This window comes from Annulohypoxylon maeteangense (genome assembly GCF_022496945.1).
Source record: "Annulohypoxylon maeteangense strain CBS 123835 unplaced genomic scaffold GGS22scaffold_3, whole genome shotgun sequence".
Taxonomy (NCBI): Eukaryota; Fungi; Ascomycota; class Sordariomycetes; order Xylariales; family Hypoxylaceae; genus Annulohypoxylon; species Annulohypoxylon maeteangense.
This window is the reverse complement of record NW_025953250.1, coordinates 2,570,296-2,588,589: the sequence shown is the minus strand read 5'-3', so window position 1 is coordinate 2,588,589 and position 18,294 is coordinate 2,570,296. Positions and strand designations below refer to the sequence as shown.

Here is an 18,294-nt window from a genome sequence, read left to right as displayed (position 1 = left end):
ATACGTGTGTAGTTGCGATATAAGTCTTAATGTCGAGACAATCAGTGTTTGGGTAGTCTTGCTCAAGCTACCCTCATGCCGTGATATCTTAAGGGTGTTCAATGGGTAGCTAATTCAAAATGAGATCTTTAATTCTATTCCTCGCCTCCTTCGTGACTATTACGCGGGCTTTATCCGATAATGGCAACGCGCCACTATACAAGGATTCGTCGGCTCCGGTCGAGGATAGAGTAGCTGATCTATTATCGCGGATGACAATCGAAGAAAAGACAGCTCAATTAGTTCAAGGAGACTTGAGAAACTGGTTCGATATCAAAAATGGAAATGTCAACCAGACTGGCCTTGAATGGAACATGAAATCTCGGGCTGGCTCGTTCTATGTCGGCCTCGCCATGCCCTGGGAGACGCTTAGCGATGGCGTCAAAATTGGACAGGACTATCTGATGCAGAACACGACGCTCGGGATACCGGCTTGGGTTCAGTCCGAGGGCATACACGGTTTCTTAATTCCGAACGCCACCATCTTTAATTCGCCAATCGCCCATGCCTGTTCTTTTAATCCATCTCTGGTGGAGAAGATGGCACAAGCCATCGCCCAGGAAGCTCGTGCCCTAGGCGTCAACCAGATTTTCGGGCCTCTCGCTGATTTAGCTCGCGAATTGCGGTTCGGCCGTGTGGAGGAAACATTTGGAGAAGATGGCTATCTGTATGGGACTCGATTAATTATGATATTGTATCTACGGCTGACAATGAGACTAGAACAGGAGAACTAGCCCATGCCTACGTGAAAGGCCTCCAGTCAGGCAATGTCTCGGCTATGGTGAAGCATTTTGTAAGCATCCCTCCCCGTCTCAAGTTTTAGAGTAATAGACATTGATGGAGAAAGGCCGCATTTGCGACACCTGAACAAGGTCTGAATACCGGCCCCGTACACGGAGGAGAGCGAGAATTACGAACTACATATCTTCCCCCCTTTAAGCGAGCGATTATCGACGGTGGCGCATTTTCTATAATGTCGGCATATCATAGCTATGATGGAGTTCCCGCCGTTGCCGATAAACACACCATGACCGATATATTAAGGGGAGAATGGGGTTATAAGTATTTCGTAAGTGATTCCTTGAGTTGCTGGTGATGTAAGTTCTAATATGAACAGGTAATGAGCGATGCGGGAGCGACAGATCGACTATGCAAGAACTTCAAGATGTGCAAATCTAACCCTATCGACTCTGAAGTTATAGTAAACTTGGTAAGTTCGCCTATAATACTTCGAAATAGTAAACCCAACACCTGGGGTCTAACAAGCCTCTAGGCGCTTCCCGCCGGAAACGACGTTGAAATGGGCGGTGGATCTTTCAACTTCGAGAAAATCCCTGAAATGGTCGAGTCCGGAAAGCTCTCAATCGACATCGTAGACCAAGCCGTCTCGAGACAATTGCGCGCGAAATTCGAAATCGGTTTATTCGAAAACCCCTTCACCGGCGTCGCGGCAGAAGACCAGGCCAAGTACATCCACACACCAGAGACGATCGAGCTCGCGAGACAACTAGACACAGAATCCATCGTCTTGCTCGAAAACCGCAATAACATCCTGCCCCTTAAAAAGGATGCCAATATTGCTGTAATCGGGCCCATGGCCCATGGCTACATGAACGTTAGTCACATCCCATATTACCCCATACCAACTTAAAGAAGATCAGAAAACAGTAACTAACCAACTCCAGTACGGCGACTACATCCCGCACCCCGCGCAAACCTTCGGCACCACCCCCCTGGACGGGATAACCGCCGCCAGCAGCGGCAAAGTGACCTACGCGCAAGGCTGCACGCGGTGGTCGACCTCGCAATCCGACTTCCCAACCGCGATCACCACCGCGCAAGAAGCCGACATCGCAATCGTGGTCGTCGGAACCTGGACGCGCGACCAAGACGAGCTCTGGGCCGGCCTAAACGCCACCACAGGCGAACACGTCGACATCTCCTCTCTCGCCCTCGTCGGCGCGCAAGCGCCCCTCGTCAAAGCCATAATCGCAACCGGCACACCCACCATCGTCGTATATTCCTCCGGCAAGCCCGTGACGGAGCCCTGGATCTCGAGCTCCGCAGCAGCGGTGATACAGCAGTTCTACGGGTCAGAGCAGGGCGGCAACGCGCTAGCCGACGTGCTTTTCGGGGACGCGAATCCGTCTGGGAAGCTGAGTGTTTCTATTCCGCGAGATGTGGGGACTACGCCTGTTTATTACGATTACCTGAACTCGGGGCGCACGGGTGGGGGTTCGGATGCGGGGGCGGTGGATGAGGATGGGACGATGGTGTTTGGACATGCGTATGTGCTGGATAGCCCGATGCCGTTGTATGAGTTTGGGTTTGGGAAGTCGTATAGCACGTTTCGGTATGCGGGTGTGAGGCTTGATAGGAGGGAGGTTGGGTCGGGGGATGTGGTGAGGGTGGAGGTTGATGTGACGAATGAGTCGGAGAGGGATGGCGCGGAGGTGGTGCAGGTTTATGTTGAGGATGTGGTGGCTAGTGTTGTTGTGCCGAATAAGCAATTACGCGGGTTTTCGAAGGTGTTTGTGAAGGCGGGCGCCACGGAGACGGTGAGTGTCGATATCAATGTCGCTGATTTGGGGCTCTGGGATATAAATATGAAGTACGTCGTCGAACCTGGCGATTTTGTTATTCATGTTGGGAGCTCGAGTAAGGATATTAGAGGAAATGCTACACTTACTGTTGTTTGATAGGCACGTACATACACAAATGACATAGTACCTAAAGGTACGTGAATATATACATGTTTATTGATAATTAAAGCTCTTTAACAGGACGCCTTTAATGGGCCTACTTCTAACAAAGCCACTAGGGGTATACCAGATCCTCAGTCTACCATGTATAGGGATATATGAACCCGATCGCGATAACGTTTTGACGTTGATACGAATAGACCACCTAACTCCATAACCATTCTTTAAATACAAAATTGTCTCATCATGTCTAGGTAACTTATGGGCCGTTCCCTCTATCCCTTCTTACATTTGTCTATGCGTAAGGATTAGCGAGTAAAAACTTTGGTACCGAATTTCCAGACCTCGTCCACGACGAGGTCAATACCGCCACCTGTCTTAGGGCTCTCAGATAAGACGACCATGTCCGCATCTGCGCCGTCGTCGAGACAGCCCTTGATACCCTGCAGCCCTAGCATGGCAGCCGGTGTCGTTGTGACAGCCTTTAGGGCCTGGGGTATGCTTGCGCCAGACCAATTGAGGAAATTAGACACGCATTCGATGAGTGTTATCGAACTATAATGCCAGTTAGTCATATTATTATATCTCAATTTTCAGGGCTAATTCTTACCTTCCAGCGATTCGGTCGGTACCCTCTAAGATCAGCTTGTTACCCTTCTTCAAGATATGACTCGTATTCTCGCCATTGGTCCACTGATAAGCGCCGTCTGGTAGACCCACGAGGTGCATGGAGTCTGTGACAAGGATGAAACCATCCGGATGAGCGTTGAAAGCGATCTTGATTGTTGTGGGATGTAAGTGCTCTCCGTCAGCGATAATACCGAAATAGGGGCGGGGCAAGCTTTCTGCTAGACCCAATACACCGAAAATGCCGGGGTTTCGGTGATGCAGAGGTCGCATAGCGTTAAAGAGATGAGTGATCATTGTCGCACCTGCAGCGACAGCAGCTGATGCCTCTTCGTACGTTGCTTCCGAATGGCCAATTGAGTAGATGATGCCACGGCTCGTAAGTTCGGGGATGAGCTTCGTCATTTGTCCCCGCTCCGGGGCGGCAGTTATCATCTTGATCGGGAGAGGACGAAATGTGGATTCGGGGTTTAGGTTTGATGCGCCGTAGCAATCTTCCAAGTCTTCAAATGTCTCGGCTACCCGCAGCACATCTACGTCATGTACTCCGTTCTTGGTGGGACTCAAGAATGGACCTTCACAGTGTGCGCCAAGCGATTCCGCTCCATCTTCGGCAACCTGCAAGTATCCGGACGGGGCGAGATGTGGTAGTGCCCGTTTGTAGAGTTCGCTCCGTTGGCTTGTAATAGTAGGGACGTAAGACGTAACGCCGGTCTTGACCATTTGCTTATTCAACTCCTTGACTTTCTTCGCGTACACGGCAGGCTCGAGAAGAGTAGAAAAGTTGAAACCAAAGGCACCGTTTAGCTGGGATTCGATAAGACCCGGCGATAAGATACGACCACCAAGGTTGACAACCTCGTCCGGGAGGATGAAATCATCATAGAAAGCAGCTTGGCTTCTAATAATTTTGCCAGTGATGGAGTTGACCCATAGGTCCTCCTCGACTAACTTGTCGTTCTTAAAAATACGACAGTTGGTGAATTTGGTAATGCCGTTACGACCATCCGACGGTGTCGACTTGGGCGACGACGGCAGAGAGTGCGGCATGATGTAAGTACTTTGTAGGTAGTTGTAAATAGATTGTTTGATGATTCTATGTTTTATCAGGCTGTAGGACAATTGTCCCTTTGGCGAGTATTTGAGTTTCCATAAACGAAAACACGATAAACTATGGGAAATGGCTCATAGATGTACTTATTCATGATATCACGATGCGTTGCCGCTGACTCCGAAGGGTGGCCGATATCGATTCCGAAAAATCTCGGCGTGTTAGACCCATGTGTTTCAGTATCTGGAAGGCCAGAACACTTAGTCACTGGCGTCACTGTAAGGGCCGATGACAAGTGAGATTGCTCTCTGCTGTCTGGTCTGGTGGGGCCGGTCAGACGTCAGTCTTGAGATTGTGACAATGGAGCCCGGTTTTCCTGTGGATGGACTGATGCCAGTGTACTATGTAGAAGATGTCCAGGCCAATGGTAACAACATGTGACTAAGAAGACTGGTCAGCATCCTCTAGGGTATTCTAGGTCGGAGGGTTTGTTACTAAGAGTGTGAGAGTGGTGGTAAAGTGGTGGCAACCAACTTGACGAGGCCCTCTTAGATTTTAGATACTCAGGTATCATTTGTGGATGTCGGCGTCTATCTTCGGCCCCTTGCTAGAGCCTCTACAACAGTAGATCGTTTTCGCTGTGTGACAATCCATTGTAACGAAAACGAAAATTGGATCGTGGTACATCAAAGAAAGCTTCTTGTAGTGGTGAAGGTAACGTTGCGAAGTGGTAGAAGGCTTTTGGAGAGAGGCAAAGGAACCCCGATAGCTGCTATCGTCCCGAGAAATGTATGACCGGTGGGGCTAATGTCAACTAAAGTCAAATTGGGATAGCGTACATTCCCCTAAATTCAGGGAATGATCCTCCCCGGATACCGAGGTACAATACCTTCCCTTCTAGAAAGAGCAATTGGTCTTTAGCACTTGCCCAGGCACTTTTGGTGGGCTAGGTGGGTTAGGCGGGACCTGTCAAATATCAAGGGCCTAGAGTTTTATCGATAGCATTTGGGCAATCGCTTATGCGATACAACCTTGGTTTACTACCCCCTCTACAGCCCCCTAACAATTCTAAAATTTGATACTGCCGAAGTTCTCACTCCAGCCCCATAGCTTTATCGGTCTATCATTGTAAACTCTTTTCTTCATCCTCACCAAACACACTTGATACTACATTTGATACTGCATCAACTTCGGTGCTTTATCCTAATCCTATCTTACCCCAACTTCACAGGCTTTACACACTAACTAGCTCCATGACTTCCGGCCCTCCGTAACTCTCACTCTCGCACTCACGTTCACGCTTACGCTCATATTCGTTGTTGACGGAGAAAGTCCGAGAAAGCCCATGCTGATCTTTTACGCGTACACCGTTCGGCTCAAGGCCTGCTAGTATACTCTGAAGTTGTAGCGAGCGATACCACCGCAAAAATGACCAAGTCGGACATCGAACTCGACCCACTATGGCAAAATCTCGATTGGTACGGTGTACCGGTTCTTATCTATTCTCATCACTAAGAACCCTAAGAGCCCTAAGAGCCTCATGATCGCGTTTCTTTGTCCGGGGTGATGCGGCTGCAAGGCTAAAGCAGGTCTCTCACTAACGACTAATAGGGCGATTGGCCAGATGCTGATTATGGGATGGGATGGTACCGAAGTAACGCCTCAAATTCGAAACCTCATTGAGAACCATCATTTAGGTTCAATTATATTGACAGCTAAGAATCTAAAATGTATACCATGTCTATCATATCTCCGAGATATTTGTCAATGCTCATAGAGGTACACGTCAGAGGGATACTAACTACGCGACATTACTATAGCCGCCGAACAAACTGCTTTGTTGGTTCAAGAGCTTCAAACAATAGCTCACCAAGCAGGACATCCCCAGCCGTTATTGATAGCTGTTGACCAAGAAAATGGAGGTGTCAACAGTCTGTTTGACGAGGATTACATATGTCAATTCCCTAGCGCCATGGGCGTTGCTGCTACAGGGAGCACAGAGCTAGCATACAGCATAGCAAAAGCTACAGCCACCGAAGTCTCAGCCGTCGGAGTTAACCTCATTCTTGGTCCCGTCTTAGATGTACTGACCAATGCTCGGCATCAACCTCTCGGAGTTCGAGCTACTGGTGACGATCCGCAAGAAGCTTCACAATTCTGCATCGCTGCCATCAATGGATACAAAGATGCTGGTGTGGCTACCTGCGGGAAGCACTTCCCATCTTACGGGAATATCGATTTCCTCGGGTCTAGTTTGGACATGCCTATCATTACTCAGACTTTAGAAGAACTCAACCTCAGCGCTCTTATACCATTTCGAAATGCAATCAGTGCAGGACGCCTAGATGCCATGTTCGTCGGCGGGGTTGGGATCCAAAGTGCTGGAATGAACGTCATGCACGCCTGTCTTTCCGACCAAGTCGTAGATGACCTCCTTAGAAATGAGCTTGGGTTCAAGGGTGTCGCCATCTCGGAATGCCTCGAAATGCAGTCGCTTATACAAGAGTATGGTGTCAAGGGAGGGACCGTGATGGCTGTGGAAGCAGGCAACGACTTGGTGCTTTTATGCAGGGCGCATGATGTACAACTGGAAGCTATCTCTGGGCTGAAACTAGGTTATGAAAACGGCATCATCTCGAAAGACCGGATCCATACCTCTTTGAAGCGAGTGTTGAGGATGAAAAGCGTGTGTACGTCTTGGCAGAAAGCTCTGAACCCTCCTGGGCTTCCTTTGCTGTCCAAGATACACCCCTCACACCTTGCACTCTCAAGGAAGGCTTATGATCACTCAATTACAGTTGTACGGGATAAGGACAACTTACTTCCTCTATCGCAGAGTCTACTCCAAGAAGAGGAGCTTTTACTGTTAACACCCCTAGTCAAGCCATTACCTGCCTCGGCAGCTACTAAAAGCTTGTTGGAGAAGGGAACTAAAGGGAATCCCTCCTTACACGAAAGATGGATTCATCAGGAACGTGGTGCGATCATGAGCGGAGAGGGCGTTTTTCGAGAACTAGGTCGATCAATAGCTCGGATGCGCAACGGTAAACTTCTTCACACATCGTATACTGCGAATGGACTCCGGCCAGGTTAGGGAAATGTCTGTCTCATCCTATCTATCAAGCTAACAGAGTACCAGTGCACGAAAATCTGATTAACAGAGCATCAGCGATCATCATAGTAACTGCTGACGCTAACCGAAACATGTACCAAACTGGATTCACAAAGCACGTAGCCATGATGTGTCACATGCTTCGTGGTACGGGCCAGAAGAAGTCGCTCATTGTAGTTGCAGTTAGTTCGCCGTACGATTTTGCGATGGATAAATCGATCGGAACATACGTCTGCACCTTTGATTTCACCGAGACAGCCATGGCATCCCTTGTCCGTGCGCTATACGGGGAGTTTACGCCTCAAGGGTCGATGCCGGGGACGATGAGGAAGAGCAAGAAGGTTTCTAAGACAAGACAGCAGTGGCTCGTCGAAAACTACGACCGCGATCGAGACGTCCCCGCCCTCGAAGAGTTACTAAGAACCTTAGCCCGTTCCAGCACACCGAGTCTCCCGTATCTCACATCGTCGGCCCACTCATTTGAGTTATTCAACTCGCATATTGAAGAGGCGCATTTTGTCGTTCGGAATAGTAGCACAAAAACGTTGTACGGGTTTGTGGCTACATATTACACAAAAGGTGTTGGGGCTATCGGCGCACTCTTTGTCGACCCGGCAAAACGAAACGTATCGATTGGAAGATCACTACATCGTCGTGCGCTACGAGCATTACTTCAGAAGCAAGGGATCAAAACGATCCAACTAGGGCTTACATTTCCAGGAGTATTTCCAGGTGTACCTGTTGATGAAAGTGGGAGCAACAAGAGCTGGTTCGACAACGTGGGATGGGACACGCAGTTTCCTAAGCGACTAACGAACATGATTATCGATGATCTCGGCGCTTGGACGCCACCTGAAGGTCTTTTACAGAGTATACAACGAGCGAGCATTAGCTTCGACCTAATCCACGGACTCGACAACGCTGAATCAGTACTGAATCATGTAGCAACGCACGCGGGACCCGAAGTCGTAGAGCTCTACAGATTTGCGCTTCAAGAAACGAACACGAGCGGAGTAGTGAGAGCCAAGAACGCAGTTGATAATCTGTTGGGAACAGTTATTATTTGCACAGCAGCGAGCCGGCTGTCGACATATATCCCCGCGCTTCATTCTATTAGTGGGGGAGATATTGGTGGCATTATTGCCCCGATCATTCCCTCGACGGCACATTCTAGATTGATATTGCAGGGACTGGCATTTATGGGCGTGAGACAAAACAAGGCGCACAAATCAGCGAAGAGTGTGCTCAGTTGGGTAGGTTGACCCGAGCTATACCGGGTATGATCATTATAACTAACATGCTTAGGTTCTCGACGAGGCGCATGAACCTCTAGTAGCTATGGGTTTCGAAGTTCAGCAAACGTTTGACGAAATTACAAATTCGCCGGAGAACGTAAGTGTTATGCCTGTCTAAATCTCGATATAAATTTGCTGATCATTGAGATCTGAGATAGTGGTCTGACCTTAGTTGAACAATTACCTTTTTGGGGGTGACCAGGGCACAAAAAGTTATCGAACGAATATTAAATGAATGAATGAATGAGGTCCTTCACCGAACTGTACGTTTTTGGGTACCCCTTTTCCCCTGAAGAAAATGGAATAGTGGATTGGAGGTGGGGGTCTGGAAGTGCAATAATGTTTCTCTGCTCCAACAAGAGTTTCGACACACGTTTCTGGCCTATGTATTTTATTTTTTTTATATATTCGGGGTGAGCGAGCCGGAGTTAGTGGCAATGGGATCGTGATTTTGACCAATCAAGAATTGAATCTTGTTCAGATTTTGAATCCTAAAACGCACAATTACCGATTGAGTTTTGAGCCCCCGTCGTCGTCGTAGACCGTAAGCTGTAGGCTGTCCCTTGTTTAAAAATAGAAAATGAACCGCGGCGCCGCGGCATACTACAGTAGTGGCACCCCTAGGGGTTGTGATCTTCAACAAACGGAATCTGTTTACTACAGTATGTACCTACATAGCACTAGTGGTGATGGATGTGGAGAGACAAGTCAACTGATAAGAAGGCCATTGTTCGCACTACAGCGCGATCGAGTATTTGATAGACAAGCACCTAGTAATAGATAGGTACCCCTAAGGTATGCACCTAGGTAAGGATAGAAGATGCAAGGTGCGTTGAAAGTTCTATGTAAGGACGGACGTACATGCAAGAGAAGCACCGAGAGTCTGGATTTGAAAGGCAGGCAATTAATGACAGATGACAGATAAAGTCGTTCGGCAATGTGGTGATATAACCCCATAGACCCAAGGGGGGTTAAGCAAGGCCTGTCTCTGGCCTGTCTCGCCCGCCTTTGGATGACAATGGATGTCCATCACCCCACCCGCCGAGTTTCTTTTTAACTCGTTCCAGAAGGTAGAAAGTTGGTTTTCTGCAGAATCGATTTCCCAAAGCCCCCCCTCCCCCTCCATACCTCCATGATTTAGGTAATGTACCACACGGACTAAAGAAAAGAGACGAGACCGATAAACCGATAGGGGCAGCCCTGGAGCATTATCCACTTACCATTAAGGTAGCTTTCATCCCATCTAGTTGAACGCCCAGAGATCCCGAGGCCGAAAAGACGAACCCCCCTATCAACCCAAATTTGAGTAACCTCCGGCTTTTACATACATCATACATCATCATAGTCTATGGAATCATGGACGGACAGATGTACGTCTACATTGTACATGCTTCTACTGTACATACCTACATGCCTACCCCAGTTCCCGCCCAGGCACCAAGCCCGCTATAGGTATTGCGCTTGTACTTATTGGTTGAAATTCGATGTTAGCCATGTTGATGTATGTGAAATATGTAGGTGTGTATGACCTATGACGGCTATCAAATGAGATTAAATGGATTGAATACTAGGTAGTTCTAGGGGGGTCCCGGTTTAAGTTCTTTTAGTCTTTTTGAGTTTACTATGTACCTAGGAACCCCAGTCCTAAAAGCCTTTTTCTCTCTCTTTTTTCTTTGCCTACTTTCGATTTTTAGTTTCTTAGCTTCTTAGCTTCAAGGTTCTTAACTTCTTGATATTAACTTCCAGGGCTATCACCGATAATAATCCTCCAAGGCTAGACCCAAAGAATCCCAGCCCCTAGTCGAACGGCGGATCTTTGCTAATTCCCATTTCTCCACCCCCTTGGTCCTTGTTCCTTGGCTTGGCTTGGTCGAATTGGTTCTCGCGCCTCCACTTTCCGCTGCGCTGCTCCAGTGCTCCTCTCTCGCCCTACTGTTAGCTTCGCTTCGCTTACCTGGTACCTAAGTTCCAGTGTTCCAGTGGCAGCCAGTAGCCAGTAGCAGTCAGTGGTAAGCCAGTGGTAAGATTCGGACAAGCAAGTGATTAGTTGGTTGTTTTTTGACATCCCGAATCCGTTTCAACTCTCCATACAGTTTATTCAACATTATCTATCAACAAGCTTTCTAACATCATTAACCAATTCCCACCGCAAATCCGCTCGAGACCGCTGCCAACAACCCTTCAACTCCACTTGGTCCCATAACGGTGTGGAAGCTAAAGTTTTTTTCTTTCTTTTTTTCAATCTATCTGCATTGGGGAGTTGGTTTCGGCTCGCTTCGTTATCAGTCGGAAGTCGAAAGTCAAAAGTCTACGTCAGCTTTCCAGCCCTCCCAACCGATACCTGTCAGCAGTAAGCAATCTAGGAAAAGCAGAAGCAAGATTAAACCTTTTTTGCTGGAAGGGTATTAGCCCTTTCCATACGATGCGATGGCAACTTTCAACTCCATGCCGGCGCTGCAGTCAGGCGCCAGCCCGGGAGACGCCATGGGATTAAACGCCGCCATGTCCGGCTCCGGCCTAGGCATCGAACCCTTCGATCCTGATCTTAACTTTGACGAATCTATGTTGTAAGTCTAATCTTGATGAGCGCATTGAATTTTCCGGTTTATGCGGATATAGGCGTGGATGATCTTGCGTATATGGTATCCGCGGCATCGAAGAGAAAAAAGAGTCGCACGTGTAGGCGGTAAATACAATAACACAGTAATGCTAAGACCCCCCGATAGAGAAAACGTCAACGGCAACCTACCTCCACTACCCTTTACTCCCTCTTACGACTTCGAAACCTTCTCTACTACCTTCGAAGACCCCTTCAACTATTCTAAACCCTACGAGTCCGCTGCGCCGCACCCTGAAGACTTCCACGATGAAGGCTCATCACCACAACAGCCGGACGATAAGCTTCTTAGCTTCTCGGCAACAGCCGCGAAAGCCACCCCACTCGACGATGCTTTAGGTGCATATTCCGAAGTTAATATGTCTGCCGAGTTATATGGCATGTTCTTCGTAGCCGAGGATGTCTTCGGCGGCGAATCAACGGGGCGACCGCTAGAATTAACATGCTATCGGCGGAACTTATGGCAGTGCTCCGGACAAATAACAATGCCGCGACACTGCACTCAGGTGATGAACGAGCAGGGTCGCGCGATCCCTATTATAGAATTCTTTGCCTCGATATCGGCCAAGGAGAGCATCGAGGGCAAGTCTACTGAGATCATCTCTATACCCTGGAAAAGCAGTAACCCGGCTTTAGGGGAAGGTCAGGAGACAAAGGTCGCCAGCGCCCCACCTAAGATCGCGCTTGACCTAAGCGGCGGCCAGGAAGTTGACGGCCATAGAGTCAGCATACCAGTCTCATGGAAGCGACTGCAGTTTAAGAGCGCGACGGCGAATAACGGCCGCCGGAAAGGACTACAACAGCACTATGTTGTGCAGATCAGCCTACTCGGCAAGATGAAGACAGGAGGCGAGTTTATGAAGATCGCCGAAATCCAGAGCGGTCCGGTGATCGTCCGCGGACGAAGCCCGCGAAATTTTGATAGCAGAAAGGACGTTCCCTTAACAGGCGAGAAGAAGACGCCTGCCAACGTAGAGCGAGCGCGGACTCACAGCGACGCAAGTTCGACAGCAAACCTCAAGACGGAGCGGTCAGACTCCGCGCATAACTTACACCACTTCTCATCACCATCCCTAGGCACCACCCCATCCGGCTCGTCCTGGGCAACGCCCTCAACACCCGCATACGGTGGACAACAAAACGCACAAGCTCATCCGGCGAAGAAAATGGCTCTCTCACCCAATATAAACCGACCTCCCGTCCCGGCATGGGGCAAGGAATCATCAAACCATAAAACGCAGCAGGCGTTAAGTAGCCATACGAAGAATAACAATAGCAACAACAACGGCAATGGCTCGGCACCGTCCGTACCGATAAACTTATCTTTATCGGAGGACGAGCGGAGCCCGAATAATCGGTCTAACACCGACTCGTTAACGAGCCCGAGGCTACACCGAACATCCACGAGTCACGGGCCGGGTGGCAGCCCGATAGAGGAGGAAGAGGAATTATATGAGTACTTCCCGCTTAGTGTAGATGATTGGTAAGTGATATCACTAACTTTAACTTCAATTCGACCCCACCCCCTAATTATCCCCTTGATATTTAACCACACCCACTTACACTTAAAAACAGGACACCGCTCGTAGACACCGTATACCGCCCACATATCGTGCACCACATCGCCGTACCACAAGAGATCAAAGCGCAACAAATCAGGAATAAGTCCAAGCGATACTTCTCTGCCGAATGAGTACTGGGTACCTAGCTTGCCAATCTACCCAACTTTATAAGCCGATATACATCAGGTACCTCGAATACCTACCATGTACTCCTAAGCGCCGAGCGAATGTGTGGATCAGATCAACCCCTTTCATAAATATATGGACCAGAGCCAAAAATCCGGTGTACCAGTTTAGACCGGATCGGAGTGGAATAAGAGGAGGCGGGCATCTTATATCTGTTTGTCTAAATCTGTCTAGTGAATTGGGATAGACTGAGCGAGCGAGCGAGCGCGTGCGCGAATTGACGAAGAGCAAAAAGGAGAGAAAGAACAAGGCCTGAGGACGTGGATGGATCGAACGACGGCATGACACAACACAACCCAATAACATTACATCACACCAACATATCCATCACACTTCCCCCCCTTAACTCACCCACACACAAACACAAACAAGCAGGCGCAACTTTTGAATTTTTATTTTGAGGAAATATCTCAGTATGTATTATGACCTATATTCTTTTCCATCATCACCCCCACCACCACCACAACTATTTCTGCAATTTTCTGCGATAACTGGAAACCCGACTGAACTGAACTGGATCGGCTTGGAACTGGACTGGCTTCGAAATATATACCTTAGGTTAGGTAGTAGTAGTAGTTCTATATATGTTGTATGTAGTTAGTACTTATGTACTTTGTATGTAGTATCTATAGCGCTTTGGGCAAATCATTCGCCGGAGTTGTCGTTCGTCATTATCGTCGTTGCTTTTTGCTTGTCTGTGTTTTGTCTTTTTTAATCGGGTTTGTTGCGTTGCTGTACTATATTTTACCTATACCTTACCTACCACTAGCTTACCTACCTAGTACCTATGGAGGGCAAGTTTGGTGTGAGAACTTACCTATTTAGTATACGGCATATCGAGCGAGCGAATGAGCATTTGCCTCTTGGTCGCTTTCAGCAATCTAGCCAACGTTGGTACTTTTACTACATCTATTCAAGTCCACACTTACTTTTCCCTTATTCACAGATGTTGAAATCAACTTTTCTTAAACAATGCATGTCTTCATTATATGCTATGTGCCTATATATATACCCGTACCTAAACGCCATCTAGATGTTCCCGCTATCAAAGCTCCTCGCTTGCTCGCTTGTTCGCTCGTTCGCGCCACCCTTACCCGACAACAGCAAGCCGCGACAGGAGAAAGCAATCTATGCCTTCCCTCTCACGCACCTTGCGTCATTCGTCGAGTATAAAGTGCGCAATAACACTAGGTATATAGGTAGGTAGGTATGTTTTTCGAAAATATCCGAAAATGGGAAAAGGAAATAGGCCGTTAAAAATAGGATAGGTAAGATGGCGTGAATAGGTATAAGTAGGTAGGTAGGTAGGTATATGTACAACCGTAAATAATCTATGTTTTTCCGTCCCGTGAGGTAACGTGTTCTACGCCGTAGTTGCGCACGCGATCGCGACCGCGGCACCGAGGATCGAGCTCTCGATGGCCGGGACCAGGTCCACGGATCCGGGGTATTGACTGTGGGCGACGAGATCGTCAATGTAGCGTTGGCACGTGGGCAGGTATTCCGGGTAGTGCTCGATGACGGAGCCGTTGAAGGCGACCTTGGTGCTGGCCTCGATCTCCTTGATTTGCTCGTCGATTGAGGGGGAAGGTAGGACTACGCCGCTATCGTTCGAGGGGGTCGGCTTTGGGGTCACGGGAGCGGTCTCCGCTTCGGTCTCATGTCGTAGTTCCCAAAGTGAGAAGACCGAGGCAGCGAGGAGGGCAGCGGATCGGCGTGATATAAAGGTTGCGAGAGCACGGATGGTGCTGATGTCGGAGAAGGTAGGTGACGTGGTAGTAGGATGGTGTGTTGCGAACTCGGATATGGCTTTTTCGAGAGTGGGCGATGTATCGCTGAAGTAACGTGTTAGTGTCTGAGATTATTAATCAGTATTCGTTATGTGGGACTTACGCCTCAATTCTCGACAAGATTTCGGTGTCGAGCGAGTACGGCTTTTCCAGGGACGGTGGTAATTGACCGCCCAGTAGCCCCGCCGTCTCAACGGCCTCGACTATGGCAAGTCGGCAGATTTCTCCGAGATAGAATCCACTCAACAAATGCTCGAGGGGTTGGAAGTCGGGCCGAGGGTGTGAGGCGTTCAGGAGTTCGTCCCACCGTGTCAGAGGCAGGATATCCTTCCCAAACATGCCTAGCTCCGTGTTCACAATGACGTGGCTTGCGGATTCAAACCAACTTTCCGGTCGTTTGCCATATTTAGCACGACTAAATGCTGACACCGGCAAGTGGACCGCGATATTGGTGCCCGTTCCTAAGATCAGGCCAAAGCGCGTCGAGCCATGTACATAGGCCTGCGATAGTAACGTTGCCGAGCTATCATTGACGATGGCCTCGAGTTGGACGTTTAGGCCTTGTTTCTTGCACGCAAATTTGATGAGTTCGCCCAAATCCTGGCCCAGTAAACCGTTGGTAGCCAGGAACCCTTTCCCCATACCAAGTAGAAGTCCACCGCCTAGCGATACTTGTCTTGTTACGAGTTATGTTAGTGTTGATATAGGCCATAGTCGAAAGGGGAGGTATACTTACTCCACTGGGAAACTCCAAGCAAGACCCATAGGTATTATGTCTTGCTCTTGTGAAAGGTCATTGTGTACGACTTCGTGAATTCGTGCTGCCATCCAATCGAAAAAGCTTAGGCCTTCAAGCTTCTTAACTTCCGGTGTGATCTTAAAGCTGACCATTCGAATGATTTCGCTCTCCCTTCCTGTCGCCTCCCGGCCTCTTAATTCCACCAACGCAACTCTCAGCGTCGATCCACCGACATCGAGGGCAAGATATTGGCCTCGTTCTTTTCCGGTGGGGAGTAGGTGATTAAAAGACGGGAGCATGCATTCTGGATGGCCGTGTAACCGTTCTCGAAATTGGCGCTTAAGATTTGACGAATATCTTCTCAGCCCGTCTTCGTCGATAGATCCTAAAAAGAGCTTCTCTGCTTCCTTCAAGAAATCTTCGATAGCCCTCGACGGGTATGTCCTCTTTCCGTCGACATGATGTTCCTTAAAAGCCTTCGGGCTAATCCAAAATGCAAGTATGGCCTGCAAGAAGGACCGTCCCCGAAGGAAGGACTTAAGAGCCGCTAACAGCGATTTCTTTAACGTAGTCATTGCAGAAGTGAGTGGCTGCATGACAGGGTACTGGCTCGAGGGTCTAGTTGGGTATAAATATAAGTCATGAAGGTGACATGGGCAGAGCCGAAAAAAATGAGAGAGGCAGCTGATATTCGAAGACGAGATTGGAATGACTGGTCTTCAAGCAACAACATTCGTCATGTTCCAGCGGAAGCAGGCAATCGGAAACAGCAGTAGTGAGTGAAATGTTTCCTTAGGGCCGCGTCAGTACTCGTATAGGCGGGAAAAGGCTAGAACGGCAGAAATGAAACCTGCCGGTCAAATTCGAAGTTAACGAGACGACCCCGTTGGTTGGATCTAGTAATGTACGATCCTAGGAGGGAAGTAAAGAATAAAGAGCCAAGACCAAGGTTCAGAGCACGGGGGGTGTGTTCAGGTCAGACCCAATGGGTTACAGCATGAACGAGTGGTGCAATAAGAACGAAGGACGCTTAAGGCATAACAAGTCTCTGATACGAGGAAGAGAGAGAATGGTTGCGCTGGGTTGCTTGTAGTGGAAAGTGTATGTATGTCGAGATAGACACCAAAAGTGAGGTGAGAGGTCTAGTTTTCTCACTCAACCTTGACTCAACACTGACCATCGACCATCGATCCCCCCTAAGCTAGGTAAAACGTGGCTCGCGCCTACAGCTATGCTTGATCCCAACGGTCTAACTAGCGTCTGTATTACCACCTAACAGAAAGAATAACACATACAACAATAACAAAAGCAGTAACAACAGGACTAGAATAGTAGTTAGAACGCCCGAGGATATGGGATAGGGCGGGATGGGGATCCAAGAGAGTGGACCGAAGAACAGATCTAGCGCCACCGTTTTCTAGGTATGGTAGGTGACTTCGAGATCATGGATGCTTGATGCTTGATGCTGGATGCTGATGGTATTTTTCGGGGGTGTTCTTTTTCTTTGCTTAGGGCTTTGTTCGGTGGTACTCACGTAGCAACAAGTAAAAAAAATTGAAAAAAGTACAGCTATAATACTGAAAAAGGCAAGGAGCGCATATAGGTTATGGTGTTATGGTGGCAGGTAACAATAACAATAACGATAGTAGTAGATCCGTCAGCGAAGAATCAGATATGACAGGGGTTCGGATTCGAACAGCGCACCAATCAACTGTCGATATCAGGGAGGACAGGGAAGAGAAAGGAGGAGGATACAAGAGGAAGAGGAATGGGAAGGGAAGAGGTGGACATCGGACATTGACATTGTCTCACCTTGGTGGTAGAAAGGTAGTAGAGGTAGTAAAGGGTAAAGGTATGGTGGTGTTGTCCAGTTGGTACTATCTGCCATCTGGGCCAATGTTTGTAGATGTAACGTTGTAGGCTCTAGAATTCCAAGTCAACTATTTTTTTAACCTTTCTAGGGTTCTAGGTCTAAGGTTTAGTATATTTAAAGGAGCAAGGATCGTCCAACATGCACGAGCCACATGGCGTTTGCATAGACATATTGGGACAATTTTGAGTTTGCATAGTTACCGAGTCCTCGTTAGCGTTCCAGGAGTACCAGGAGTTCCAAGGACTTCGCCCTTTCCCTTACAATAGACGTAAGCCACAAGAGTGGCAAGAGACTGAATTTGGAACATTCCATTTTTTAAGGGAGCGTATCATACTTCTCCATCTTCAATATTCATCTATTTTTTTCATTTCTCCAACCTTAGCCGAGAAAGCCATGGGAAAATATTGATCACATTCGCGGTAGTGCTCTGCTTGGCTGAAGATATTATTTTCCTTTTTCCTATTTCAGCTTTGCGGCTCTAGTGAAAGTCACTTAGACGAATATTAGATCGCATCGAATACCAAATGTCATTGATCCCGGATTAGGACGAGTCCCTGGCTTGGCTTTCCCCACTACGGGAAGATGATGTCGAAATTGCATTAGCTCAGTGTGTCAGAGACTCGTCAGGACATGACATGTTTCTCATACACGCACATCGAGATACACAGTACGTCCGTACTACGGAGTCTAGTACTGTAGCT

The 18,294-nt window shown here is 48.3% G+C and overlaps 6 protein-coding genes across 6 annotated transcripts; 3 read left to right on the top strand and 3 right to left on the bottom strand.

The window, feature by feature from the left end:
- The first annotated feature begins 92 nt into the window (after window positions 1-92).
- GGS22DRAFT_155971 (glycoside hydrolase family 3 protein) lies at window positions 93-2,792 on the top strand. Its single transcript, XM_047960295.1, has 6 exons — window positions 93-706; window positions 760-832; window positions 887-1,108; window positions 1,157-1,249; window positions 1,313-1,654; window positions 1,725-2,792. The coding sequence occupies exons 1-6, from the start codon at window positions 120-122 to the stop codon at window positions 2,736-2,738; spliced, it is 2,331 nt and encodes a 776-aa protein (XP_047822306.1). The 5' UTR covers window positions 93-119; the 3' UTR covers window positions 2,739-2,792.
- On the bottom strand, window positions 2,777-5,134 carry GGS22DRAFT_155968 (carbohydrate esterase family 9 protein). The gene is made up of 3 exons (XM_047960294.1): window positions 4,915-5,134; window positions 3,352-4,860; window positions 2,777-3,296 (listed from the first exon to the last, which is right to left on the bottom strand). The coding sequence occupies exons 2-3, from the start codon at window positions 4,416-4,418 to the stop codon at window positions 3,050-3,052; spliced, it is 1,314 nt and encodes a 437-aa protein (XP_047822305.1). The 5' UTR covers window positions 4,419-4,860; window positions 4,915-5,134; the 3' UTR covers window positions 2,777-3,049.
- Window positions 5,135-5,480: 346 nt separating this feature from the next.
- Window positions 5,481-9,389, top strand: GGS22DRAFT_97735 (glycoside hydrolase family 3 protein). The gene is made up of 6 exons (XM_047968591.1): window positions 5,481-5,897; window positions 6,031-6,149; window positions 6,240-7,508; window positions 7,559-8,784; window positions 8,837-8,923; window positions 8,985-9,389. Exons 1-6 carry the CDS (start codon window positions 5,848-5,850, stop codon window positions 9,000-9,002), a joined length of 2,769 nt encoding a protein of 922 aa, XP_047822304.1. The 5' UTR covers window positions 5,481-5,847; the 3' UTR covers window positions 9,003-9,389.
- A 1,114-nt stretch (window positions 9,390-10,503) lies between these two features.
- Window positions 10,504-13,153, top strand: GGS22DRAFT_97725 (p53-like transcription factor). The gene is made up of 3 exons (XM_047968590.1): window positions 10,504-11,393; window positions 11,553-12,926; window positions 13,019-13,153. The coding sequence occupies exons 1-3, from the start codon at window positions 11,254-11,256 to the stop codon at window positions 13,134-13,136; spliced, it is 1,632 nt and encodes a 543-aa protein (XP_047822303.1). The 5' UTR covers window positions 10,504-11,253; the 3' UTR covers window positions 13,137-13,153.
- On the bottom strand, window positions 13,051-13,647 carry GGS22DRAFT_97722 (uncharacterized protein). The gene has a single exon (XM_047968589.1). It carries the CDS (start codon window positions 13,495-13,497, stop codon window positions 13,171-13,173), a length of 327 nt encoding a protein of 108 aa, XP_047822302.1. The 5' UTR covers window positions 13,498-13,647; the 3' UTR covers window positions 13,051-13,170.
- An 812-nt stretch (window positions 13,648-14,459) lies between these two features.
- On the bottom strand, window positions 14,460-16,825 carry GGS22DRAFT_97700 (hexokinase). The gene is made up of 3 exons (XM_047968588.1): window positions 15,718-16,825; window positions 15,085-15,657; window positions 14,460-15,026 (listed from the first exon to the last, which is right to left on the bottom strand). The coding sequence occupies exons 1-3, from the start codon at window positions 16,314-16,316 to the stop codon at window positions 14,555-14,557; spliced, it is 1,644 nt and encodes a 547-aa protein (XP_047822301.1). The 5' UTR covers window positions 16,317-16,825; the 3' UTR covers window positions 14,460-14,554.
- Between the last annotated feature and the right edge of the window lie 1,469 nt (window positions 16,826-18,294).

Coding starts and splice junctions, on each gene's coding strand:
- GGS22DRAFT_155971 (XM_047960295.1), top strand. CDS start 120: ATGAGATCTTTAATTCTATTCCTCGCCTCCTTCGTGACTATTACGCGG. Junction 707..759: donor TTTGGAGAAGATGGCTATCT/GTATGGGACTCG, acceptor CAATGAGACTAG/AACAGGAGAACTAGCCCATG. Junction 1,109..1,156: donor AATGGGGTTATAAGTATTTC/GTAAGTGATTCC, acceptor TAATATGAACAG/GTAATGAGCGATGCGGGAGC.
- GGS22DRAFT_155968 (XM_047960294.1), bottom strand. CDS start 4,418: ATGCCGCACTCTCTGCCGTCGTCGCCCAAGTCGACACCGTCGGATGGT. Junction 3,297..3,351: donor ACCGACCGAATCGCTGGAAG/GTAAGAATTAGC, acceptor CTGGCATTATAG/TTCGATAACACTCATCGAAT.
- GGS22DRAFT_97735 (XM_047968591.1), top strand. CDS start 5,848: ATGACCAAGTCGGACATCGAACTCGACCCACTATGGCAAAATCTCGAT. Junction 5,898..6,030: donor CTATGGCAAAATCTCGATTG/GTACGGTGTACC, acceptor AACGACTAATAG/GGCGATTGGCCAGATGCTGA. Junction 7,509..7,558: donor TGCGAATGGACTCCGGCCAG/GTTAGGGAAATG, acceptor ACAGAGTACCAG/TGCACGAAAATCTGATTAAC.
- GGS22DRAFT_97725 (XM_047968590.1), top strand. CDS start 11,254: ATGGCAACTTTCAACTCCATGCCGGCGCTGCAGTCAGGCGCCAGCCCG. Junction 11,394..11,552: donor AACTTTGACGAATCTATGTT/GTAAGTCTAATC, acceptor ACCCCCCGATAG/AGAAAACGTCAACGGCAACC. Junction 12,927..13,018: donor CCGCTTAGTGTAGATGATTG/GTAAGTGATATC, acceptor ACTTAAAAACAG/GACACCGCTCGTAGACACCG.
- GGS22DRAFT_97722 (XM_047968589.1), bottom strand. CDS start 13,497: ATGTTATTGGGTTGTGTTGTGTCATGCCGTCGTTCGATCCATCCACGT.
- GGS22DRAFT_97700 (XM_047968588.1), bottom strand. CDS start 16,316: ATGCAGCCACTCACTTCTGCAATGACTACGTTAAAGAAATCGCTGTTA. Junction 15,658..15,717: donor GCTTGGAGTTTCCCAGTGGA/GTAAGTATACCT, acceptor ACTCGTAACAAG/ACAAGTATCGCTAGGCGGTG. Junction 15,027..15,084: donor ATCTTGTCGAGAATTGAGGC/GTAAGTCCCACA, acceptor ACGTTACTTCAG/CGATACATCGCCCACTCTCG.